The 26512-nt window shown below is 46.7% G+C and overlaps 1 protein-coding gene across 3 annotated transcripts in view; it reads left to right on the forward strand.

Moving 5' to 3' along the window:
• The first annotated feature begins 2439 nt into the window (after positions 1 to 2439).
• Positions 2440 to 26512, forward strand: part of sipa1l2 (signal induced proliferation associated 1 like 2) — a 59880-nt gene continuing 35807 nt past the window's right edge. For all 3 annotated transcript variants that reach the window (XM_069658402.1, XM_069658403.1, XM_069658404.1), the window contains exons 1-7: positions 2440 to 4161; positions 10321 to 10454; positions 12084 to 12272; positions 17833 to 18007; positions 18367 to 18470; positions 19761 to 19918; positions 20447 to 21023. In XM_069658402.1, coding sequence (XP_069514503.1) covers positions 2655 to 4161; positions 10321 to 10454; positions 12084 to 12272; positions 17833 to 18007; positions 18367 to 18470; positions 19761 to 19918; positions 20447 to 21023 — 2844 coding nt within the window. In that variant the 5' untranslated portion in view covers positions 2440 to 2654. The remainder of the gene's footprint in view (positions 4162 to 10320; positions 10455 to 12083; positions 12273 to 17832; positions 18008 to 18366; positions 18471 to 19760; positions 19919 to 20446; positions 21024 to 26512) is intronic.

A 26512-nucleotide genomic window follows, 5' to 3' on the forward strand; every position in this document is an offset into this window, starting at 1 on the left:
TCTAAGCCTCGTGTTAAAGACAGTGACCCTTCCTCTGAATGAAGTTCATCAGCAGACCAGTCCGTAACAGGAGAGAGGGGCTGTGGTTAGTTTGGCAGCAGAAATAACCAGGAAGGTAACTTTACGTATCCGCTCGTACACATCTGGGTCATGCATGCATTAACCTGCATCTGGCCCCGGCAGCAGTGAAGCTTTAATATCACAATGTTCCATCCCTGGTGTGTTTGGTCGAGTCTGGCTGGTAGCTAATCTTGATGTGGCCCACATTTCCATCCCAAAATAGTTCACCCTCCTCCGAAGCATTAAATGAGAAATGTAAACAGTAGTCTGGGAACAGAAGCTATCGTATTAAAGGGCAGCTCGGGAAGCAGGGCCAAACTTCATCTGTGGTGTTCCTCGTGAATACTTCCAGAGAGAAAAGCTTTTACAGAGCTGATGGTCTGTGACTTCTGTTCTGCGCCTGCTGCAGGATCTGAAGCTATGTTGCTTTACTCGCCTCGGGGATGTTAATGCACTTTGATGAAAGCTGGAGAGAGAATCTGTGAGGGTTTGTTCATGCACAGTATTTTACCATCTGACTGTCACTTGTCCTTTTTGCACCTCTAGTTTTTATGATTTATGTTCTACATCATCCTCTCTGCCTGTAACCGTATGTTGTTGTGCTGCACATCTCACCTCTCTAAATGAAGGTTCAATAACTTAAATGTTAAAGCTAAAAAAGCAGCAGTTCAGAGCCCTGCTCTCTGTGACGTGGAGGTTAACTCACAGTGTTTTCACATGACTGCAGTACGTGCAGGAAAGAGGCGCACCAGCAGCCCTGAAGAACAAGAAAAAAGCATTTAGGTCAAAGCAGGAGCTCGCAGTCTGCACGGCGGCACGATGTGGTGTGATCCTCAGTGCAGAAGTCACTCCTTAAGGACATGATTCCAGTGTAACACCCTCAGTGTCCTGTTTCCCACTGGACCCAGTATGAGATGAGATCGATGAGAGAGGATTCTGCTTGTGTATGCTTCAGTTACTCAGGTTCAGCTTGAAGCATGAGCACACAGCAGAGTTTGTTTTGTGCACCGTTTGATTAAATTGTCCATTTTGTGCAGTTCGAGTGTGTGTAACCAACACGGGGTAGAGGAGATCATAGTATTGCAGCACTTTGCATGATGATCTCGTGTCCTCACTCAGACACCAGTGCCAAACTATTATTATTTAATTATTACGGTAAAAACTACGAAACTGGGAAACTCCGCACGATGAGTTTCCCTAAATGATGTCAGCAGGAAGTTTGTTAAAATGAAGATGAAGTCATCGATATTTAATTTCAATATATCAGAACTTGACTTGTATTTGCTGCAGGGCTTGCATGACTCTTCCTGTACATGTTGCATTGTTAAAAATACCTGTACCAGTAAAAGTCACACGTCAGAAAATCATCATCAGATTATACTCAGGGTTAGCGTCAGCTGCGGGCCGAAAGTATATTATAGTATATTGATAATATCTTTGTCGAGCCTCGGGTTGACCAACACGGCGCCTCCTGAACAAAAGCCTCCACTCTGTAAAACACAAGGAGAGCTCAGGCAGAGGAGGCCATGTGAGTCTGCAGCGTTTGTTGGTCTGACAGCAGAAACGCCCGAGGGGAAGAAATCTGCTGTTTAAGGACAAAGCGAGCAATGTTTGATTCTCTCTGTCCTCACGTGTTCAGGTTAATGAATAAACCTGCTGATATCAGCCTTTTGCACGTTCATTATTCCCCAAGTCAAACAAAACTTAAGAAGAGGAAGGAGTTCTCTTCTTAAGTTACAGCCGTGTGTCGTGCACCATAACCTGCTGTTATTACATTCCTCTTTTTGCTTCGTCACGGTCACTTTGCCTCACCGGCTCCTTGTTAAAATTCCTCCTAACGAACTCTTCAGATTACAGGTAGAGTGGCTTTGGTGTTGAGTATGTAAAACTCTCCCTCCTGCATAATCTGCAGGCTGACGAAGCTGTGAGCGCCTGGATCAGATATCGATATGTGAACATTTAGCAGAACATCTGCCTCTTGTTGCTGTAATTTGCTTCACCACCATCTGTTAGGCATCGCCTGGAAGCACCAACAATCATATACGTCGATCTAGTTATGAAGCTGTGATGGCACCAGCTCCTCTCATGTCGGACACAGACATGGTTATAAAACTGATACAGCCCTACACACTGTTTATGACAGATATCAGGATACAGAGGCGGCAGGATGATCATTTTTAAAGCTGAACTGAAAGTGTCGTCTTTTAGGGTCGTGTGAGGAAAGCAAGCTGCTTTCTTTCTTTGTTTTAAATATAAATGTCCGTGTCCAACCCTCTCGCTGTGTGCTAACATGTTCCTCTGTGTTTTTGTTTCCGTGCCACAGATCCGACTGGTCCAGCTGTCGTTCTGCATTGGCGGCACGCTGTGAGGAAAGGCTCCGCTCCGCTGTGCCTCGGCGCTCCTCAGACACTCGTCCTTGACATCCAAATGCTGCGTGTCGATCGTCGAGCCGGCCGCCTTGTGTGAGTTATGACGACGGCTGCTTCATTGACTCAGGGAAGAGGCTCCTCCTCCGCTCACCACTGAGAAACATCACATGATGTAATGAAGAAGGGTCCTGGAAGTCTGCTCTTCAAAGAGTCCGCCGGCAGGATATGAGTATTTTGAGCCCTGTGACGGATAACAAATCAAACCTTGTGGGAATTGTGGGAGGCCCAGAAGAATTCTCCAGAGTCATGCAGTCAGAGGAGCTGTTCAGCAGGAAACTCAAAGCCCTGAATGGAAGCATGGGACCGCCGGTCGCCAACATGCAGGGGAAACCTGACGTCGCTGGAAAAACAAACGGGACTCCAGCCATGCCTAAAATGGGCGTCAGGGCGAGGGTGACAGAGTGGCCGCCCAGGAAAGACGGATGGGACGGACGGCCTTCACCCAACTATCAGAGTGTGATCCCAGTGTTTCAGAACGGCCAGCAGGAGCACACCGTGGAAATACTGGAGCAGGAAGAGGTGTGTGTGGAGGTGGACTACTCTGACAAATACACACTGAGCGACCTCCTCAGCCACTCCCCGCTGAAGGGTCTCCATCCCATCCGTCAGCGCAGCAACAGCGATGTCACCATCAGTGACATTGACTCTGAGGACATAATGGACCAGAATGCCGTCAATCCAAACACGGGGGCCTCGCTGCACCGGGAGTACGGCAGCACGTCCTCCATCGACCGCCAGGGCCTGAGTGGAGACGGCTTCTTCACCATGCTCAGGGGCTACCGAGTGGACACCCTGGACCACCGTAGCATACCTCCTTTGGGTTTCCCTGAGCTGTTGCGCTGTGACGCTGCTCTCTCCCCGAGCCTGCAAACTGCTGCTCAGATTGCCAGGGGGGAGATCGTCCACATTCCAGGATACGACTACATAGACAGCTCTCTCCTGTACAGCCGGGAGCGGGAGAAGTCCTTCATGAGGCGTCTTAAATCTGAATCATCAGAGACGTCTTTGTTCAGGAAGCTGCGGACCATAAAGAGTGAGAGCGACGCATTGAGACTCTCGATAGAGGACGACAGACGGCCGCTTAGTTTCCAGAAATGCTTTGCGCACTACGACGTCCAGAGCGTTCTGTTCAACATCAGTGAGGCGGTGGCAAGCAGAGCCAGCCTGTACCAGCGGAAGAACACCACGACCGGGGCATCGGCTGCCTCGGCTGGACCCGGAGCTGGTGGAGTGCCTGGAAGTGGAGTCATGCCTGGACCCGGAGCAGGGCCAGATGTTGGAGCAGCAGGATGTAGCAGCGGAAATACCCCCATGTTTGAGTCTCCGCTGGGCAGCAGGGAGGACTTGAACCCCAAAGAGAACCTGGATGCTGACGAAGGCGACGGGAAGAGCAGCAGCTTGGTGCTCAGCTGTCCACACTTTCGTAATGAGATCGGCGGTGAAGGCGAGAGGAGGATCTCGCTCTCCAGAGCCAACAACTCGAACTACAGCGGCCTGTCAGAGAGCTGCTCCTTTGAATCATCTTTAAGTTCTCACTGCACCAACGCAGGCGTCTCCGTGCTGGAGGTGCCGAGAGAGAACCAGCCCATCCACAGGGAGAAGGTCAAACGCTACATCATCGAGCACATCGACCTGGGAGCGTACTACTACCACAAGTACTTCTACGGCAGAGGTAAGAAATACTTCTGATGTTTGAACTTAGAGAGAATAAACAGTGATGATCAGGGCTGCAACAAACTACTACTTCCATCTGTGTTTAATCTGCCAATTATGTTCCTGACTAAATGTCACAAAGAGCCCAAACAGTCCAAAACTTCCTGATTCTATAAATGATACAGAAAAGCAGCAGAGCCTCACGTCCAAGAAGCTCCAGCCAGCAAACAATAGACACACGATGGACTGTGACAAGGGTGCTGATTAGTTTCCTTACAATCATTAAATGTTTGCAGCTCTCGTGACGATACAGCACGATGACTCAGTGTTGGGGCTTTTAAACTTTCCAGGCTGAATGCTTTTCCTTGAAACAACATTATGTTCCCAAACGGACCGGCCTCCTTTCATTGGGTCAGATATCTTGTTATTTTTATAGGAGCAGATGAATACGTTCCAGAACAATAGCAGGCCTGTGTTGGGTGCGAGGGTGTGTGTTTCACTTCCTCGGAGAGGAGCGGTCATGTCCTCCCTCTGATATCGCTCTGAACCCTGTGGAGACGCTGTGATTAGTCATGTGAGAAGAGAGAGGTGAGCGAGAGGGTGTGCTGCAGCTGTTGCCTGTGGGGGCTGCAGGGGTGTGACGACCCCTCCTATGAAACGTTAAGGTCAGCAGAACTATGCCGAGGTCCACGGTCCTCTCATTAAAGCACCTACGAGATGCTGGAATCACATGCCAACCCTGGACCATCAGCGCATTATACATATCTGTTTTCCTCACTGTCTGAGCGTCTGTGTTCGCTGCTCTCAGCAGATTGAGTTTCCCATTCTTCCGCCTGCACAGAAAACAGCTGCTTGACCTTTCACACCGAGAGAATCCTGACCTTCTCCTCAAAGATACTCGAGCTAAAATACTCCTCAATCCAGGCTCCGTGTCTCCAGCCAAGCTGAATGAGACAGTTACAGATCTGCTCGACTTTACAGGATGTTTGAATGTTTAACTTTAACTCGAGCAAACTTTTAGTCCCAGGACTGTGAGAGACGGAAAGGTCCTGCCAGCCCGATGTTCTCTCTCTTTCACCTGAAGAGAGGTAAAGACAGATACGTCTGCAGAGCTGTGAAAGGATATGTAAGAGGATATTTCGACATCATTTCATTAATTAAAATGGTCACAGCAGCAATTCAGGGTGCCGGTTCCCCTCTTCTAAATACTGAGCTTATTGGTGTATGATGGTGATATTGACAGGCACTTCTTCCTCAGAGGGTTGTAAATATTTAACCAGTTTGTCAACACATCCAGATAGTCTTATGGATGCTGTGAGTACTGAACCAATCAGAAATGTTCAGCTCTGCAAAGCCCGCCCCTACAGTCCCTGTACTTCCCCAGGAGCAGGAGCCTTTAGGTGGTAGCATAAAGTTCTCGGTACTTCCCAAAAGTCCCTCGTCCCTGGGTAACTTCCTGCGGTGGAAGCGGCTTTTGTGAATCATTTACCGTGACATGTTGCCTCACTACTCGTCCCCAAATCTGGGCTAGTTGTATTATGTATTTAACCTCATTCTGTGCCAAAGCGGGCCGATGTATAATTGAAAAGCCCCGCGCTGCTGTCGGTACCGTTCTGTTGTTACAGCTTCTACAGACGATGTCGTTTTCACAGTGTGGACGTGTCCTTTGCCCCCTTTTTCCATGAGGTGTTTTATCAGGGAGACAAATCTGTCATCACCTCCGCTTCACCACAAACACACACGTACATAAAAACAGGGACAAACCACGTGCGCACACACACACACACACACACACACACACACACACACACACACACACAAGAACGCGTGTCACCACTTTAGGGCGAGCTTTTATCAACCTGGGCTGAACATCGATCCTATCGATCGCCTGCAGGCTTCTCTCCCCTCAGCAGCAGGAGTGTTTCTCCCCTGGCTGCTTTAATGGACACGACGTTTCACCCACACCCACCGGCCACACCTGTTACACACGGGTCATGCTTATATACTGTACTGTGATGTACTATAAATGAATCTCGACCTTAAGGGGACCAGAAAGAAACTAAAGAGGTGTTTGCTGACCAGTGGGGACGCAGGTTAAAAGATGCTCTCAACACATGTCACACAAAAACCAGCTGTGCACCTTCATCGTCCTGCAGAGAGAAGCTCAAACATCTACATGAATTAATTCATTTAACTGAGAGCGACTGTAACAAACAAATGCATTAAATCAAGACAACGAGTTGAAATGTTTTTAGAGCTCAGGCCTCTTTTTGAGTCGTTGCAGCCGCCTCCAGCAAAGGTAGCATCTTTTTCACAGCCTTTTTGTGCGGCTGCTTCGAGTGCTTCGAGTTGACAATCTCTGAATTTCTCAGGAAAGTGCAGGTCTGCAGGAAAAGCTTGTTCCGGCTCTTTCTTTTCATCCAAAGTGTAAGAAAATGCAAGACAGTACTTTTCATAATAGAGAAAAAAGACCTGTCTAACTGTCTAAACAAAGACCGATCAATTTATCTAGCAACATCCTCCGTACTCCACGCGGCTGAGCGGTAACAACAGGCTCATCATCACACTCATCCAGTTCATGCTCCTGCTGAGAAAACGATCACAAACAAACACATGAAACAACAAACAGGCTGGATAATAAGACGGAAACAGGGGGACACGAGCCAATCAAACAAAGGTGAGGGCTGTTCTGCCCGAAAAAAAAGGTGGTACGAGGGCCTCAAGTAAAAAATATCTTTCTTATCTGTCTTAAAAATATCTGTCTTTTTACTTACCCTTAAAAATGATCGGGATAGTAGCCAACGTTTCACAGACCTGTACTGCGACTCCACGGGGTTTACACGCAGCCTTACATGGAGGCGTGTGCCCTGTAACAGTACGGACATGCAGAGCAGGAATTATAAATGTTTCTGCAGTGAGGATTGACAGTCAGACAGAGAAGAAGCACTCTGTGACATGACAGTAATCCATTTAGAAACCTTTTGGCAAATTGTCAGCCGGGTGATGAGCCCCAGTGACATCTTTTAGAAAGGTGTTGCCAAAAAGCTTCCCTCTCCAGCCGACTCTCTCTCTGTGCCGTCGGCTTGCAGACGCATGGAAAGCCCCCCTCCCACCATTTGACCTTCTGCCTCACGGAGCATTCCCCCTCAGTCCACCGTCTCTGACAGGCCCTGCATTCCTCAGATGGTTAACCCCGCGTTGCCTCCATACAGTTAATTTATTATTCAGGCAAAAGTGCGCTTTGCCCCACTGTTAATGCCACAGTGACAAGAATGGGAGTATTCACATAGTGTGCTCAGCGTGGCAGGGATGTAACGTCTAAACTTCTGCAGGAATCTGTGCGATGTCAGAGCTCTGAGTCCCCGCTGAGCCGCTTCTTTTGTTGTCTGTAAATCCAGGTCTTTTTCCCGGCTTTAGTCTGGATTAGGGAGTGTTTGCTCAAGGCACTGCTTTTTGTGTGCAAAGCTCTGCCTCTGTCCATGACACACACACACACACACACACACACACACACACACACACACACACACACACACACACACACACACACACACACACAGGCCTTCAAAATGTTGACTGATTTGTTCTTTATACAGACAATACAAAACTCCCGGACAGAGAGAACTCTCTCCAAGCCTAGAAATGAGGCTAACATGTTCAAGCTCTTATTAAAATCATCATAATTCATGGCAGTCGTCCCGTTACATGATTATACATTTATGGCACAAATTAACATAAAAGGAAAGTTCAGTGAACGTTCAGTGTTCACAAATGAAACATATTCATCCTGACGAGGACATTTAATGAGAATCTGCCCGTTAGACTTTTATCATTTTAGTTAATCCGAGCTCCACGAACATCTCCAGGAAATTTAATGTGACCCGTTGCAGATCAGAGTGTCGTACACGCAGAAACAGTTTGATCAGGAGTCAATCATGATAAATGTTCCAACAAAATCTGATGCCAGTTCGGTGTCAACATCTGGCCTGTGAACATGTGCAGGTCCTGCACTGGTGTTGATATACAGCTCTTATTTATAAGTCTGTAAGTTGTTTTACCAAATCAAAACAAGTGTTCGACTTCTGTTCCTCTAAAGGAACAAACACTCTGAGCCCGGCCAGAGGGGGCGCCCTGCTGTCCTCGTGGTTTAAGGCTCATGCCTTCTAACCACTTAAGAAACTTTGCATCGTCTCTCTCTCCCCGTATGTTCTTCTACCCTGTGCAGTGAATGATCAAATGGGAGCCATGAAATCAAAGGCAAAAGGGAGCTTGAGTTATCACTTACATTAAAGGCCAGCTCAGATCAATGATTCGCAACGAGACTGGATGCAACCGGCAAAAGAATCCCTGACGTGATCGTAAACGTTCTAAAACTGGGCCGTTCACATCAAAGCAACGCAACGCACACAGACACAGCTGACCGTCTCCATAGCAACGGCGCACTGACATACCCCACTACTTTTGCGTTAATACTACATAACCTTAGTATTAGGCCCAGGTTACATGAATTGACTAGCTGGATCGTTCTAAAAAGAAGTGGATGACAGTGACAGTGACGTGCTCACAGTGTTAGCTGTAACACTGATTAATAAACAGTGAAGACAGAGAGTTTGGAAAGAGAGGATCTGGAGCCGTCTTTGGCTGCTGCAGCGCCAGAGACAGGGTGCCTACGCCAACGTATGCTGTTTCCTGATTGGCTGAAGTGAAACAGGTACATCATTCAGTTCTAAAACTGCATTTGGAGATTTGACAAGTCAAATCTTCTGCAACTCCACGCAGTGGCTTCAGAGTCTCTGCAACGAACCAGCTCACACCGCTGCAAGTTTCTCTGCAACATTCTCAAACTGTTTTGTAGCGTTGCGAATGATCTGAACTGGGCTTCAGTGAGTTTTCTGCAGGAGCAGACAGATTATCTGAAGTGATGTGAGTAATGGTGCTGTAATACGACGATTTAAAAGACCCGAAAAGTAGCTTCACTGACGGATCCCTTTAAGCATGCTTTGTAAAGCTAAGGTTTGCTGCAGAGGCAATATTTCTCCAGCAGGATCTTTCCTCAGGAACGAGGAACCTTTGGAGGAACTCGGTGTGTTTCCACTGCAGGGTAAAGAATTAAAGTATGCAATTTTATTTTGCACCCACAGAATCCCTGCTTGGGGGTATTATTTCCAGAAGTGCAGGGACTCTGTGGGGGGGGGGCTTTTGCACTGAACATGATTTCTAACAGCTTGAGTCCTCGCAGCCTTCAGACATAAAACATCTCAACAGGAAACTTGATGAATGTAATCAGGTAAGTTAAGGTTGTCTTTATGGGCTGGGCAGATCTTATGAACCAGCTTTGCTTGTGTTTACTGAGTGAGGATTCTGATTTGATCGTCTTACACCAGTACGGTCTCTGAGGTGTTTGAAACACGGGAGGCAGCACATGTTAAAATAAGAAAAGTTGAGTTAAAGAGTTCTGATACAGTTAGAGTTGAGCGTGGGTGTAAGCTCTCTGAGCTGGTGTAAGACAGGCGTTCTGTTTCACACATCAGCGCACTCATTTGCTTAAAACAGACAACAGCGGGCTGGAGGAACCTTTCAGTCCCAGAGACGCAGCTCTTCTGTAGAGCTGCGAGGCAAGGTCCACAAATACGACGGTAGAAAAAGGACCCCCTGTGTTCTTTGGTACTAAAGTCGGCATTGTGCAGGTATGCGTGTCGTGGGATTATAGACGCATCGATTCAGAATGAAGAATATGAAAGATGGTTATTATAGGGTCAAAGTTCATTTTTAATAACGCTGAACAGAACCTGTTTATATCCACAATAATACTTTGTGTACATGTGTTTGTATCCTGAGCGGCTCGATGCCGTGTGTGAGTATCTGGGTCAGTGACGGGTCACACCGGGTCAAACGTTCTCTGGCTGTATTTTAACGTATTATTTACTTTTTTAATCCCACGAACTCCAAACACGAGCAGGTTCTAATCCAGCGAACCAAACCCCTGCTGCTTTCCGTAATCACTGTTACGTCTCGCACACGGGCGATACACACACAGCCCGTGGACTCATTTATATCAATTCTGTGAAGACTTTGGACTCTTATTCTGAAAATCTGTCTTGGTGAACCAAACTAGGGGCACAACATCTGAAGCTAACTGTGTTTTAATTCTGATCGTTCTTTCTGTCACGACCTCCAGAGCATCAGAACTATTTCGGGGTCGACGACAATCTGGGCCCGGTGGCGGTCAGCGTCCGCAGGGAGAGGCTGGACGACGGGAAGGAGAAAGAAGGGATGCAGTTCAACTATCGAGTCACCTTCAGGACCAGCCAGGTAACTCAGACACACAGAGCACTCTGCTCGGCTCGGTCAGAGAACTGTGTCTGCCGGTGCTGATTGTTTTTGTTTCTTGTGATGTCATTACTTTCAGCAAAATGTGTCATATCCCTTAAATCTGTACAACCTGAAGGTTATGTAAGTTCTGTAAGTTGTGCCGTTTCAACAACGGTTTTTGTTCTAGATAATTTAAAAGAGGATTACGCAAACAACAATCTGTGCAGCCAGATTGTGTCTGCCCCCCCCCGAGGGTTTTCACGACACATTTCACCTCATGTAACCCAATGAGATGATGTCATCAACACATCTGAAAGACAGGAGGCCGAGCTTTCAGCTGCAGAAAGTCTCTTACAGTTTTTATTTCAGAACGAGTTAAAATAAAAGGCCCCAAGCAGCCTGTTTTCAAAGGGTTCAGGTTTGACTCGAGCCAGAACATGCTGCTAAAGATTATTTCTCATGTATTGCATCCATGACAACATGAGGTCACCGAGCTCAGGGCTCGTTCGATCGGTACACGAGAGCAGGAATGCTTCAGTTCCCCTGAAACAAGAGGAGGCTTCTCACTTCCTGTCCCCAAATCTGCTCCGAGCGCCCGGACGTGTCCATGATGAGGAGCCGGCTGTGACTCAGTCGGCCGTCATGCAGACACTGATGTGGTCTATCAGAGTCAGTGTGACCGGCCCCGCTCGCTCACACTGTCACACACCTAACATGCACACACACACACACACACACACACCATGATGAATCCACACACACAGCCTCACAGTCCCTGGTGGGACGAACCGGCTCCCTGATTGATGCCGGGTGGTCTCATCCACTGAATAATTCAGGTGCAACAGATGTGTCAGGCAGGAGACTGTCACTGATATCCAGTGCCATTCTTGGTTTTAAGCAGCACTCCCACGATAAAACAATGTATCTGGGTCATGGCGGGCCTGCAAGTAGCACGCAGAAAATGTTTTAACTCCCCAACCGCTGGAGCGACTATTTGCATGCACTCCAATCATTTATCCTCTGCCTCTCTGCCTCTCTGCCCCACTCTCTCTCGCCCTTCTTCCCTGAGTCTATTAAGTAATCAGCCTTTCAGAAAGCCTCTCTGTCGGACAGCCATTGACTGCTGACATTCACATCCACAAGTTGTGCGGTTGGAAACAGGATTTATGGGCGCAGATGTGTCTCTAATGTTCCAACAGCAACGACTCACGGTCACAGAGCGGGTGTCAGGAAGATGTTTGGGTCGATTTTTACCGGCACATTAATGATCTTCATAGAAAAACACCACTTAACATGTAGAGCTCAGTTAGCCTCGCTTAATTATTTAGCATGTGAGCTCCTGATGCCTTTAAACAGAACCCTAATGGAGCCAACGCCCTGAAGAATATGACGTCACTTAAAAGGATATCATCCCCGCTCGCACTAGCATTACGCCCAGAGATTAATACAGTTTCGGCAAAGCAGGACGAAAGAGTTAAAAGAAAATTCAGGAAAAAACTGGAAAGAATCAGAAGAAATGTTTCAAGCGATGTATATAAAACGACTGATTCACAGTGAATACAAATAACATTGTAGAGGAGACATACAGGTCTAAGACAGTCAGTAAACTTCACCTCTCCTTCCTGTCAGCTGACCACGCTGCGAGGAGCCATCCTGGAGGACGCCATCCCATCCACAGCGAGACACGGGACGGCCCGCGGCCTGCCGCTGAAAGAGGTGCTGGAATACGTGATCCCGGAGCTGAACATCCAGTGTCTGAGACTCGCGCTCAACTCGCCCAAAGTCCCCGAGCAGCTCCTCAAGCTGGACGAGCAGGGGGTGAGTACACCAACACGTCCACCATGTTTAAAGAGCCTCCACAGAGGAGGCTGATGATGATTGAGCAGCACTGGAGCAAGCTGATGTGAAGTGCCTAATAAGGGACATCTGGTTCTGGGAAAGTTATTAAAGGAACAGTGCCACATTTTTATGAACTGATAAATCCGTTTGCTATTTGCACAGAACATATTTACTTACTGTCAGAGAAGTTTCTGCATCCATCCAAAACACAGCGCATCACATCAGCCCTTTAACACCATCAATCTTTAGTGGTGCCGGTAGGTGGATTATGTGAGCGTCTGACAGAGCCGAGTTAGCCTTCTTCCTCCATTTCCAGTCTTCATGCTAAGCTAATAGCGGAGTAAGAAGTTCACTTGATTATCCTCATATTCTGTTAGTGATTCTGTATGGACCCTCAGAAACACTGTATTGATTTTGAATTCATAGTTTTCATGCAAAGATTCTATAATTTTACTCAACAGGCTAATGCATTAGCTTCTGACAGTTCTTGGTTCTTTGCATACACATGCTGTAAGCTAACCAGCTGCAGGCTTCTTACTGAACGCAGAGATGACCGTGGTCTCAATCTCCTCCTCGAACTCCTCAAAATTCCTAAAATGTCAAACTGTCCCTTTAAGGAAGGCAAAGCCTTCGCTCATTCCTCCTCCACACAGAGTTTCCAGTTGTTCCTCGTAGAAGGATCCGGAGTAATGATGGACTGATCCCTGTGTCAGTCTGTTTCTGAGAAGGAAACAGGAAGGGATTCGGTCAGAACAGCAGAACGTTTGTCTCATGTGGTTTATTTTTGTTCAGACTTCCTGCTGGAGCCATAAGACGGCCAACATCACACTTAAATGAAATCAATATGAGTCTGACGTTCTCTGCAGCCGGCATCGAGAAGCATCGACGTCTCTGACACACATTTTGTGCCCAGACACGAGCTGAAGGCTCTCACCTTTGACGACTTACTTCTCTGACAGCAGGTGACTTGGTATTCTGCCTGGACGGTGGCGGATGTCATCCTGCATTATCTCAGTCTGAATAAAATGGCTATTAGTGATATGGACTCGGTATCGCAGGTGTCAGAGACGGATTCACTGTGTGATCTTAAGGCTTCTTTATTTGCTCGTGTAATAAAACGGCGAGCTGGAGAGCGGCGTGGGAGGATTAGCTGCAGTTCTTATCTTGCTATCAGAGAATTGGCTGCTTATTAGTGTAATTACATTCATTAGCGTGAGCCCATCCCTCCAACTGACAGGGGACAGGCTCTTATAATAGAAAGTGTCAGCCATGTCCCTCTTGTATATTGAGTTACACACAAACAGGAGCAGAGTTGCGTCCTCTCCAACGCCAGTAAAATGCACTTACGATGATGACGGACTTTTTGTATCTCATTGCTGCAGAGTTACTCTGAATGTAAGAGCTGAATGAAGTTCCTCCTGCCAGATCTCAAGAGTTTGTTCACCTGCCAACACGTCGCCATGCCTTCAGTATGACAGAGTGTCTGCGGGTACAGGCTCTGTTTTAAAACGGACACATAGGGGGAAAAAAAGCAACAATATAATCCAAGAGACTACTTTTAGAGGAGGCTAAGTGGAGCTCAGACTCCTCCAACTGGCTCTCCTCCGCTCTAACCTCAAACCAAACGCCCACTTTTATATTTGGACATCAGTATTTTGGTACTCTCCTGTTTTAATCATTAATGTTCAGCTTGCTGTGCGAATGTTTAAAGTGTCGAGCACCCCGTAGTCTCCTTTTGAACCGAGCTGGACTCTCCCCGGCCCTCCGATGTGTTTCTGTGAGGAGGCTAATGTCGGACAGGAGAGTCTGCCAGCCGTGTGTCTGTTACTTTAAGAGCTGAATGTTCTTCTCCTGCTTTGTTAGAGGAGTCTGTGTGTGTCTGCACACTGATGAGGACATGTAACTGTTTTCCTGTGTGTGTGTGTGTGTGTGTGTGTGTGTGTGTGTGTGTGTGTGTGTGTGTGTCTCTGTGTGTGTGTGTGTGTGTGTGTGTGTGTGTGTGTGTGTGTGTGTGTGTGTGTGTGTGTGTGTGTGTGAGAAAAGAAAGCACGCCCGGTTAGTGAGAGTATCGGCCTTCATCCTCGTGATCAGTTCTGCAGACAGAATCTCCCTGCGAGCAGCTTCGACGGAGCTGTAATGGCCCAGGATGTAAGGAGAGAGCCGAGCACATGTGAATGTGTTTTAGATCACATTGTAGATCACGGTGAAGGCTGGGGAACACATTAGGCACTTTGTCAGATTTTTGATGTGATTTTAGGATAGAAATCACAAATGATACGACATCAGCGGCTCTCTGAGAAAGCAGATGTCCGTCTGCTGTTTCCATTTGTAAAATCTGGAGAATCACAGAAATCTTGTTTGTTAGAAAGTTTATCAGCTTCAGAGTTAAACCCTTCATTTGAAGCTTTAATCTTTAGTTGGATATGATAATAAAAGCAAGATAAACTCAAGCGCACAGAGTCTGATGATTGTAAAGACAACGTTGAAAAGGTTAAAGTAAGCCAGCTAATCTTTCCCTTCAGGCTAACTAACCCATGAAACCATTTCTCTGCCGTGTTTCTCTGAATCACAACGAGAACAAAGACTAAAAGCACACCACTCTCTTATCGCCACGCTGCCAATCAACCTCTGCAGCGCTCCTCCAAAAGTCAACAGGTGAAGCCTTTGCAGGACCATAAATCAGTGCTGAAGCCCACAGCGACGGCCCGACTCTGAAGTATGATTCAGGCTCAAGTGAGATTTGTTCCACAGGTTCAATAGAGTAATCTCCCTCCTGCTGAGGCTGTTATTGCAGGGCACAGAATCACCTCTCCCAGATGTAAATCAATTCCTGCCATGATATCTGAAACGAATAACTTCCAAAAATGTAATCTGGAACAGAATTCTCCGTCATTTTAAGTTCACTTTAGATGTTGTTACTGTGGAAACAAGGCTGCACAATAAACTGATACGAATATGTGCAATAAACAACTTCCAAAAGACTGAATCACAGCAACTAGAGACAGAGTTTAATGGAGCATGCAGTCACACTCTGCAAACATTTCACATGAAAGACGCAGCCTGCGATGCTCGGACAATCCCAGATAACCCCGTGATTATATATGTCCGAGTCAGGTCTTGTGGCTTCCTCTCATTCCTCTCCGGCCGGCCGCGTGTTGGTGTGTTCAGCGTGTACAACAGAACCAAACGCTCAGCTCTGCAACAATTCTTCATATGCTTCCTTAAATCTCAGTGAGTTATCTCTGACAAACAGCTCCTGGCTGGCTCTACAGTTATTGTTGGGATAATTACTCGATTAGAGTTATTTGAATGAACCGGAGACGTACAGAGACAGCTCCTCTGGAAGTCCAGCGTGTATGAACGCCACAACAAGGACTTTTTGTTTACTTCTTTTTTTGCTTCGTAGTTGAAGAGTTCTGAGTGGGATGAAGGTGAAAAAGGGCAAAATCAAAAGTTCAGTTTAATCCCAGCGCACGCTGTGGAAGTGACATCCAGTGTTTTGGTTACCTGCCATCAAAGCCGTCATTTGTCCGCTCAAGGTCACACTCATAATCCCACCCCAGTCAGAGAGTCAGACGAAGCCCCAGCTGAGCCGGCGGCTACCTTCAGATTATTTAATGTCACATTTGGTGGCGACTTCGAGGTTAGCTCGCACGAGGAGAGGAGAGCGGTGAAAATGTGATTGATGAAGAAGTTGTGGTGAAAAGGAACAAGTCGCCTGATTTATGGTTCAGAGGAGGCGATGATTCACACGCACAGTTCCTGTTTCAAACATGCAGAACAGCAGAAAGATGCAGGAACTGTGAGCTGTAGCTGATATGCACACTTCAATATTTACCAGCTATTTGCACAATTTAATGTCGTCCCAATATTTAATGATGTTTTTGCACATTGCATTTTGTGCAGGCCCCAAAAGTGTTTGTGCTCCCTGATGACTGTTGTTAGGTTTGAGGATTTTTGCTGCATCGGGAGGCTGCAGTGCAGACAGATGTCAGTACCAGTGTGTGTGTGTGTGTGTGTGTGTGTGTGTTGTGTTAGGACATTACTGTATCCCTCAGGTGCGTCTCACATCTCTCCAAGGGAAACACTGTCCTCATTTCTCTTTCCCCTCATTAAGCATTTTTCCATCTTTGCACTTTTTTTAAACATTTTTTTTATTCAGAAGAAGCAGAAGTGAACAGTTTTCAGCGGCCTGCAGCTCTGTGCAGAGAAAGGGAGAAGAAAAGTGGCTCAAAAGATAAATAAAGGGAGAACTCCGATTTTTAGAAAGTGGGATATTAGCGAGTCACAGATCCGTTTAAGCTGTTTTCCTGGCTGCTTCACCGCAACAGAAGCTGATTCCACAAAAACATCAAAGGCGGTTACACAACGCAGCTCTACCTCCGGAGGATTACTCATCTGTATGTGTGTCATGTGTCCTCGTCTGTTTGCACTTTTCAGGCAGATAAATTCTCTCCAAAGGGCAACGCGATTGTCCTTGCCGTCGGCCAGTCTGTTAAGAGGAGCAGGAGGTTAAGTGAGCCCGTATAACGCAGGATAAAAAAATAGCAGACTGCATCATTGCACATCACGCCATATCCACTGGAATTAACAGTATGATTCACGCTGCTGCAGGAGCTGTAGGGCAAAGCGGACAGCCTGATAGAGGAAGTCATCGTGCATCCAGTTTGTCTCAGATAATACTTCCACATTCAGAGAAAGCTCTTTGTCTTGCTGTATTGACACATTTATCCCGGGTCGTGATCCTGCTGCCCTCAGCTGTGAAGTTCAGGTAACAGGTGCTGAACTCAGGAAGCTATTATTTCATCTATTTTCCCCCTCTGACTGTCTTTCTCTGGCGGCGCCTGGGAGCTGTAAGCCATGAAAGATTCATGTTGGAGGAGAGGCCTCTCGCTCTCAGCGTGCGAGAAGAATCACTCTGGATGTTTTCGTCCTTCCTGTCGCTCCGTGAGACGAGTTCATATCAGGCCTGTCGATTCTGGATGATATTAATGCCTGCAGATAAAACCTGTGAGATTCGTCTCTTTGTGAAGGAGACATTTATCTTTATTGATGCGCTCTTTGTCGAGTAATGACTGAATGAAGAGAATTATTAGCGGGGTGATGGAGGGGATCGGTGCTGTTGCCTCTTACTAATACTTCTCTGCTCATGGGAGGACTGAGCCAAACAAAGTGTTGCTTATGGATGTCTTTTTTCCAACAGGATTAAAATGCTTTTGCTGGCAGCTTATAGTTTTCCGTTTAAACCGAACTATCTGTCTGTAATTCCCTCCCTCGTTGCTCCACAGCTGCTCTTAAGTAGCAGCTATTAGCTCGGCCTGATTTATGCTCCTCTCCTCCTCCTGAGAGTTCACAGCCCGGCTGCACAAAAGGGGATTTCAGCTCCTTCCTCGAAGGGTTCTGAAGGTCTCCACATTAGCTGTGACATGATGGAAAGTGGGCCCTCGCATGCTACGAGTGCATAATGTACAGTATGTGTGAGTGCGGTGACAGGAAATGATACTTACTCACTGAGTGTCTGTGTATGTTTCCCATCCAGCTGAGCTTCCAGCACAAGGTGGGGGTGCTTTACTGCAAGGCGGGGCAGAGCACCGAGGAGGAGATGTACAACAACGAGAGCGCGGGGCCGGCGCTGGAGGAGTTCTTGGATCTGCTCGGCCAGAGGGTGCGGCTCAAAGGCTTCACCAAGTACAGAGCTCAGCTGGATAACAAGAGTAAGAGAACACATGAAAGCACACAGAGCTGCTGAGAGCGTGTGTTCATGAAGTGTGTGATGGTTTATAGTCTGTTTGTTCAATTACATCATCAGCTAACAACTTATTACCAAGCTGTAGTTCACAAATCTTTGTACCTTATTTAGAACAATTAATTGATTTCTTTTCAGCTTTCAGCGCACATGTTTGAGTTTTTGCTATTTTCCTTCATAGTTTAAAGGAAGAATCTCACACTATTTATTATTTAAGCTAATTAAAAAGCTAATTTTATTATTTATTTATTAAGCAATTTAAATTGCCTTTTTTAATTTGCTATATTAAAGCTGCCTGGACCCTAAGCGCTCTCTCCTGTGTTACAGCCGACTCCACGGGCACTCACTCCCTCTACACCACCTATAAGGACTACGAGCTGATGTTCCACGTGTCCACCATGCTCCCCTACACGCCCAACAACAGACAGCAGGTCAGTAAACTCCACACTTCCCCCTCCCTCCCCTCCAGCAGACCTCCATGTTTGATGGCGGTCCCTGAGCAGCTTCCTTTTTAGGATATCTTCAATCCCTCAATCCCGGCTCTCTCCTGTCTCCCTCGGAGGCTCATTTCGCCGCGGTAATGACCTATCAGTGGAAAGCATGAGCGTTGCGATGGTAACCGTACCCCACAGTAGGATTTTAATCAATGCATCCCCGGGGGCTGGAAGCTGCCGTCGGTATTAGACGGGCCTGTGTCTGTCTGCGCTAACAAGTGGAATTAAGTGGATGTGGTGGTGGAGTGGTGAGCGACGGCCCCATAAAGCCCCGATCACTGAGGGTCTCTGCGCTGCTGTGTGGATGTATATTTAGAGCCCATGATTAAACCTGTGGATGCAAAGGGGACAGTAAGAATCTGGAGAGACCTACTCCATCAGGTGCACCTCAGACGTCTGACTGGCAGGATTTGGGTGCTTGTCTTCTCGTTTCTCCTCCCACCGAGCGGAATAGTTTGATTTAATCCCTGGTGGTAATCTTCCAGCAGCCTCTTCCCTTCATCCTTTCCAATTCACCTCTGCACCCTCTAATCCTGGTTGTTTGGGGCTCTTTCTGACCGTCTCTGACAGCTTCATACAGAATAGAGATGAGGTTAAGTATCTGCACAGAGCAACAATACAAGCAGGATGAATTGGGTTCGGGGGAAAATGTCTCTTTCATCCTTGTTTTGAAGAATTCGTCTCATTCATCTTGATTTAAACATTTTATCTGAGAATGAAACAAGCTGCTGCATCAGGAGGTAAACAGTGTGTGGAGCTCTGTAAACAGTTTGCTGCTTGATCGTAGTGCTGGGGCTGATGCCACAGACACACACGCTCTCTGTCACATTGAGATTTTATGGGTTTTCTTTAACTTCACTTTTCAAACAAAGGAGAATTAACCTGCACACGTGAGATCTGACTCACCTAAGGTCAGAATGTCGCAGCCTTTGAGCGTCACAGTGCTCCCTCTGAATCAAAAAGTCACACATTGTTCCTGTTCAGTTCAGTGGACTCCAGGTTTTGCTGCTACACCTTAACTGCTGTGGTTTGACCTGCCTTTATCGCGGCTGATGTTAGCTTATGATACAGAACTAGGTAGATTGACACTGATTTTAAGAGACTTTGTTTTTATTCTGAACTTACAGTCAAGAAATGTATCATTGTAACTTTGTGTGCTCTTGAACTGTGGCTCTGTATCCACCTTGATGCTCCTGTGTTTGACTTTTATTCTCCCTCCTTTCGCAGTTACTAAGGAAGAGGCACATTGGGAACGATATCGTCACCATAGTGTTCCAGGAGCCCGGGGCCCTTCCTTTTACTCCGAAACACATCCGCTCTCATTTCCAACATGTGTTTGTCATCGTCAAAGTCCACAACCCCTGCACTGATAACGTCTGCTACAGGTAAATAGATGAAGCATGCAGCACGGCTGCAGTGGTGTATCCCTCCTTAGCTCTGGATAAGATGCAGAATAATCCTCGAGACAATTTATGTTCTTATCTATAGATGTGCTTTGCATAAATCAAATGGCTTCACGTGAACTTTAAAGAGCGCTTAATTTGAGAGAATAATAATAATAGGCTGCTGAGTGCGTTCTGTGGTTTCTGTCATGACTTCATGGTAACGTGCAGGAATCACGAGGCTCTTTTCATCTGCTCAGTGATGATACAGTTATTATCTTCAGAGACACCTTGAAATTATGACTTACGACTCTCTCTCGAGTGATTCTGAAGTCAAGTCGGCTCTTTTTAATAACATAGCATGTGTTGAACAGAGAAAGATTAGTCTGAGCTCCTCTCAGTCCTCCCACAAGAAATCATTTCCCTCGAAGCCGTTTTCAAACTGCTGCTCATTATACACTTTAATATGCTTTTACTTTCTCTGAGCTGTCACCACCAAATGTGATTCATTGATTCCCTCCTGTGTTCCAGCGTGGCCGTGTCCAGATCGAAAGACGTGCCTCCGTTCGGCCCCCCCATTCCCAAGTCTGTAACTTTCCCAAAGTCGGCAGTTTTCAGGGACTTCCTGCTCGCCAAGGTCATCAACGGAGAAAACGCTGCGCACAAGTCGGAGAAGTTCCGGGCCATGGCGACCCGAACGCGGCAGGAGTACCTGAAGGACCTGGCAGAGAACTTTGTGAGCACAGCCACGATAGACAACGCTGTCAAGTTCAGCTTCATCACGCTGGGAGCCAAGAAGAAGGAGAAGGTGAAGCCGAGGAAGGACGCACATCTGTTCAGCGTGGGAGCCATCACCTGGAGCGTGCGAGCCCGGGACTTTGGCCAGTCGATGGACGTGGACTGCTTGCTCGGCATATCCAACGAGTTTATCGTGCTGATCGAGGAGGAATCTAGAAACGTGGTGTTTAACTGCTCCTGTCGGGACGTCATCGGATGGACCTCAGGGATTATGAGCATTAAGATCTTCTACGAGCGCGGGGAGTGTATCATGCTGTCTGCACACGACAACTGCGGAGAAGACATCAGGGAGATGGTGCAGAGACTGGAGGTAAGATGGTTAAAGTCTCAGCTGTAATAATCGCTGCCATCTCAGATGTCTTAATATGTGCTGGATTAGACCGCAGGGAAGTCTGGATGATCCTTTGTAGCCGACTTTATGACCATGTCGTCAGTGTTAGACTTTAATCCAACCAGAGAGGAGATTCAGAGGACAAAAGACAAATGATCTACCGCAGAGTAAAAACAATATGAGCCAGAAATGGATGAAACCTTCTTGTTCAGGTTTGGCGTCCCCCATATTTAGCAAAATAGCAAAAGATAGCTCCCTTGTTAACCTGCCACAGGTGCAAGCTGCCTGCCAAACAGCTGTTTACTTCTTTGAGTGTAGACGGTTTCTTTGTAATAATAATGTTTGATTTGGATAAACTAGTTCTGCTGCATCCAAGCAGCTGCATCCTCTTTAGATCGTCTGCCTCAGACAACATGAGAACACAGCAGATTATTTATGGGCCAAATGATTGAACAAACGAATGAGTGGCATCTAAACGAGGAAGTTGACCACCACAGCTGAGCTTTCATGGAACACAATGACCTCTGACCTCCTTCTTCTGTATCCCAAATGATCAGAGAAAGTCAGGGCAGAAGAGTGGTTCATTGAAATATGTCTGACTGAATCTTGTCTCTCTAAATGGACACCAGATATAAATCTGATGTTTGTGATGTTTGTGTCAGAGGTTGAGGTCAGGATGAGGTCAGGATGAGGTCAGGATGAGGTCTTTGGGCCATCCTGCCTGTAAAAATGAATCACTGTTTTCTCCCGTGCATGCTGCGTTCAACTTCCCCAGTTTGAAGATAACAAGAGAACATTTGCATGTTGCGTCTCGTTGCTGTACGTTGCTTCGTCGTTGGCTCGGCCGTCTTGCCTCTAATACGGCCGACCACCGAACACTTTGGCGCGGTGGATCAGCGGGTGGACCGTGTTTTAGGCCCTTTGACCTGCTCGGGCCGACAGACCTCTTGTGTCTTCTTCTGTCTCACATTTCCTTTGCTCGCAGCTCAGCTCACCACTGTTTAAACGCTGTAACCCGTAAATTACACCAATGAAACGTGCAGTAATCTATCATCAGAACTGGCCAGTAAATCTGTTGTGACTGTTTCACATGAAGCTGCCCGGCATGAAGAGAACATGGCCGCCGTCTCTTTAAATGGAGCAGTGAGATATTTGACTCGGGGATAGCTGTGGTGTCTCTGTGGTGGAACAATGCATCCTGCAAATATTGGTCTTACCATTGTAGCTTTATTACTCACCACAAGCTGTGTTATTTTATTTCATCATTATGTCAGCAGAGCCGATGCTTTCTTAACCTATATCCACCCTGTCAGCTCTCGTGTGCTGCAGCTCTACTCGGAGCTTCCAGGATTTTTCTCTCGCTGCCTTTTTTGCTCATAATCTTCTGACAGAATTAACCCCAAACTCCCCCCCCTACCCCCCCCCCCCCCCCCCCCCCCCCCCCTCCACCCTCTCCTGTCTGTACAGGGCGGGAGTGTCACTTCAATGTGGAACTGTAAAGTGAAGTCAATAGAGTCCAGAGAGGATTACAGGCCTCCTGTTGTTAGCTTTCTTTGGCTCATCACACAGAATCAGCAGGTTTACAGCCAGACGTTCAGGTCACACGAGTACAGATGTTGTTCAGCTCTTAATCAGGATAAAGAATAATGAAACATCACAGTATGTTCATTAACCAAACAGAGCCACCGAGGCCACTCAGCTGATTTCATGGAGGGAAAAACAAGAACTTTCCTCAGGGACGAGGGACTTCTGGAGGTACTCCCTGTGTTTCCACTGCAGGGACCAGGGTCCGAATACAGTCCTGGGTACTTTATCCCCCCCCCAAAAATATCCCTGCCCAAGGTGTGGTTCTTTCTGACAGTAACAGGACTTTGGGGCCGGGCCATGCAGCGGGTAACATTTCTGACTGGCCAAGCAGGAAGTGGTTGGAAGTTCTGGATGTGTTTTCATTCCTCTTCTTTCAGCTCGGTTTCAAACGGGGGAGGTTGCATGGAATAAGATAAGAATATGACTTAATTCTGATGGTGTGCTGATAGTTACAATAGAGTTATGTTTTATTCATCATAAAAAGGCATGGGTAGATCAAGGCTGCGTCTTCTTCACAGGTCTTAAAACCTCGGTGGAAGCGCAGACAACAGTGGGCCGGAGGAACCTTTTAATCCCCTTTAAAGAAGCACATTGTACTAAAAGTTCTGGGTTCTTTTGGTGGAAACACGGCTTAAAAACAAGCGATGGCGTGACTTCAGCCCATTCTTGATTCTGAGGATGCGTTGGTGCAGGTAGAGGAGGAGGAGGAGGAGGAGGCAGCTTAAACAGGACAGCAACCCAGTTTTAAAGGGGAGGAGAGGAAACACAGACACTGTTTTGGGGGCAGACAGACTAAGAATAGCGGACACTTGGCCTCACACTATTTCACTCCTATGGAGAGCTACCCACTTCGTTCCCTCATCACCATTTTGTTCTTCTTCCTCGGCCATCTGCACGACTCGGTTCCACTGTGGGATTTTTCAGGTCAGGTGGCTCTGAGCTCAGAACACCTGGTTCCTCAGCCTGGAAAGCTGCATCCCATGCCTTGTTTCCGCTCCTTGTGTTGCTGCAGACGTTGCTTTTCCAGTTTCCATGGTTTGTTTACTGAGCCTCTAATCAGGCAGGCCTTTGTTTCCATCAAACAACATTTAGTTTGAATCACATAATCCAAACCTGAGCTGTGCATGGCCCTGTTCCTGCATGCGTACTCTCCTCCACTTATCCCTTTGGCAACCTCATCAGGAGTCTTGAAATCAGCAAACAATGTGCAAGTTATTCCCTGCTAACGTTGGCAACAGCCTCATTCTCTTTAGTATGTGAGGCAGAGATAGGTGCATGCTTTAAGCTTGGAGAAGCAGGAAGGTAAATGTGCACATGAGCATAAAGTATCTGCAGATCCCAACCACCTCTAAACCGTGAGATCCTGGAGGAGCGTTTCCATAATTCATCTTAAAAGGACACCGATGTCATTCAGTGTCTCGGCTCATCATAAGAAAGGACAGAGCAGGATATATTAGCATTTATGATTAGCCAAAGGACCTCAGTTCCTCATTCAGTATGCTAATATCCTCTCACATCTACCCTCCGCTCACCCACGGGATTTGTGAGGGATTTTTCAAAGTAAAAGCGCAGAATAAGAAGAAATAATAAGGCAGCTATTCGTCCTCCTCGCACAGACGGTGGAGCTGCAGCAGTTTGAGCGGACCATGCAAACTTTGTCCCAAAGGTGTCTGTAATGTTGACTCAAGTCGTGTTTCACCGGGAGGATTTACAGGCTGCCGGACCTGTGAAGTAATGTGAAGTAATGTGAACCACAGTGAGCAGAGTGCCCAGAGTAACACTCAGAGGAGGTACAGTCTGATAACGTCGAGCTCTCCAGGGTGTCGCTGAGCTGGGTGGCCGCGTGTTCCGCGTTTATGGGACAAGCCGTCTTTGCTCGGGCGCTGAGTGTGCTGTTTCTGTTTCCTGTACGACACAAAGACAGAGTCTCCTGACCGCATGTGGTCAGTTTGCATCAGCAGGGATACAAACAAAAGCATCTGACTGTAGCTGCTGTAGTTGGGAGTGAGAGAAGGGATGAATAAGAGAAGGAACATGAAGGTCAAACCATGATGACAAGTTTTAGAATAGTTTTCTACATGTTTGTGTAAAGTTTGTTACAGTTACACGTTGATTAAACAGCTGACTGTACTCCAGTAAAGCTGAAATGACTGGTCGACAAATATATACATCAGTGGATGGAAAATGACTCTTTTGATTTGTGATAAAAGATTCTTTGTCATTTTATTCTCTGCATTTGTTCTGCATGATTTGTGTGTTTGATGTTTTTGTCCGAGCAAAAGGAAAATCTTTCTGTTTCTGTCGCTGAGATGAAACAAGGAAAACAGTTTTGAGCCAGTGCTGCGAAATCAGTCTGATTTTTATATCTCAGCATGAAAACTTGTGCAACTGCAAATTTCAATTTGGTGTCGACTGTGAGGTTCGTTAGCACGATGCCTGAGGAAGGAGAGGAGGGAAATCTTTCTCTCAGTAATGAGAAATGTTATTGCACAAGCAGATTTACGTGCAGGTGTTGTGCAGGGTTTGGTGAATGATTCTGGCTGTGTTTGACTGTTTCTGGTCTCCTAAAGACAAAACGATGAATCAAGAAATACGAGCAGCAGATAAATCGATCAAACCAAAAGTGCTTATTTACAGTTCAATCAGTTTCAGAGCTGCAACAAACGAACGTACCAATAAGTTCTTTAAAATGTCCATTAATAGTTAATGTGACCCTTCATGGTGTCCTTATGTTCCTGCTCGGGTGCAAACAAACAGTTTACTCTCATATGTCAGAGAGAAAAGCAGCAGACGTGTTAATGAATGTTTGCTTCATCAAAGCATTACATCATCAACAGATTGCCATTATTGTCAATCATCCGATCAATCAATCAGCACTTATCAGCCCTGTTGTAGTCGCTGCAGACCTGAATGTGTACCTCTGGCGACTCTTGACCCATTAAACCACTTCACACTGTTTGTTTCCTCGGGGCAGCGTTTTAGTCGTTTGGTCAGCAGGACACACACACGTCCAGGCGGGCAGACTTCCTGTCACCGTCCTCATCGTACTGACCCAACAGGCCTTAAACCCTCCTGTCAGATAGAGATGTCCTGTCATGGATTCGGGCCGTCTGAAGGAGAACGTCTGCTCATTCGTTGTCTGCATGGACTGAATAAAGAACCTTGTTGGAGGCGTTTAGAAAGCTATTATTTCGTCCTAATGAATTTCAGACAAAGGGCAGTCTGATTCATGGTCCCTAATACCCCGGCCAATGTCTTCCTCGTACACACACCACTGACTCCCACGTTTTGCCCCCAGAGAGTCTTTAGACTGCACATTTCCAATTTCTTCTGCCCTTGATGTTTTATGCAGAGAAATCGTTTAGTTTGTGGGTCATCAAACCAAAGTGCTCTCCTGGTTTTATATCTCTCTTTGGAAACTGAATCTTTGAGCTTGTCTCAGATTCAAACCTGAGACTGTTTCTTAACTAACGACACAGACGGGATTAAGGCTGTGAACTGGGAAATATGTGGACGTACGATACGTGTGGCAATATTGAAATGACCTTCCTGTACTGCAACATCCTCCTTTTTTGTCATTTAAGGCGTTAAGAAGTAAATCAATACAGTTTTATTGATATTAGTCATAATAGTGTTGAAATATTCTCTTCCACGCCTGAACGGGCCGAGTCCTTTCCTCACTTAATAAAGTTTTGGGGTTTGCTCTCGCTGCAGGGTCCATCATGGTTGTCCCGGGTCCCCTCTCTCACAGCGGGGTAGGATTTCTGCCTGTGTGAGAATCTGGCAGAGTGTTGACAGGCCATAGTCTGAGTTAATGTGTCCCTGAAGCCAGCTGCCACTCTGAGGCAAATGGAGGCAGTCACCCACAACTGAACCGCGAC

Source organism: Semicossyphus pulcher, unplaced genomic scaffold, assembly GCF_022749685.1.
Source record: "Semicossyphus pulcher isolate SPU_LCO1_2020_fin unplaced genomic scaffold, fSemPul1.0.p SCAF_12, whole genome shotgun sequence".
In the NCBI taxonomy this organism is placed as follows: Eukaryota; Metazoa; Chordata; class Actinopteri; order Labriformes; family Labridae; genus Semicossyphus; species Semicossyphus pulcher.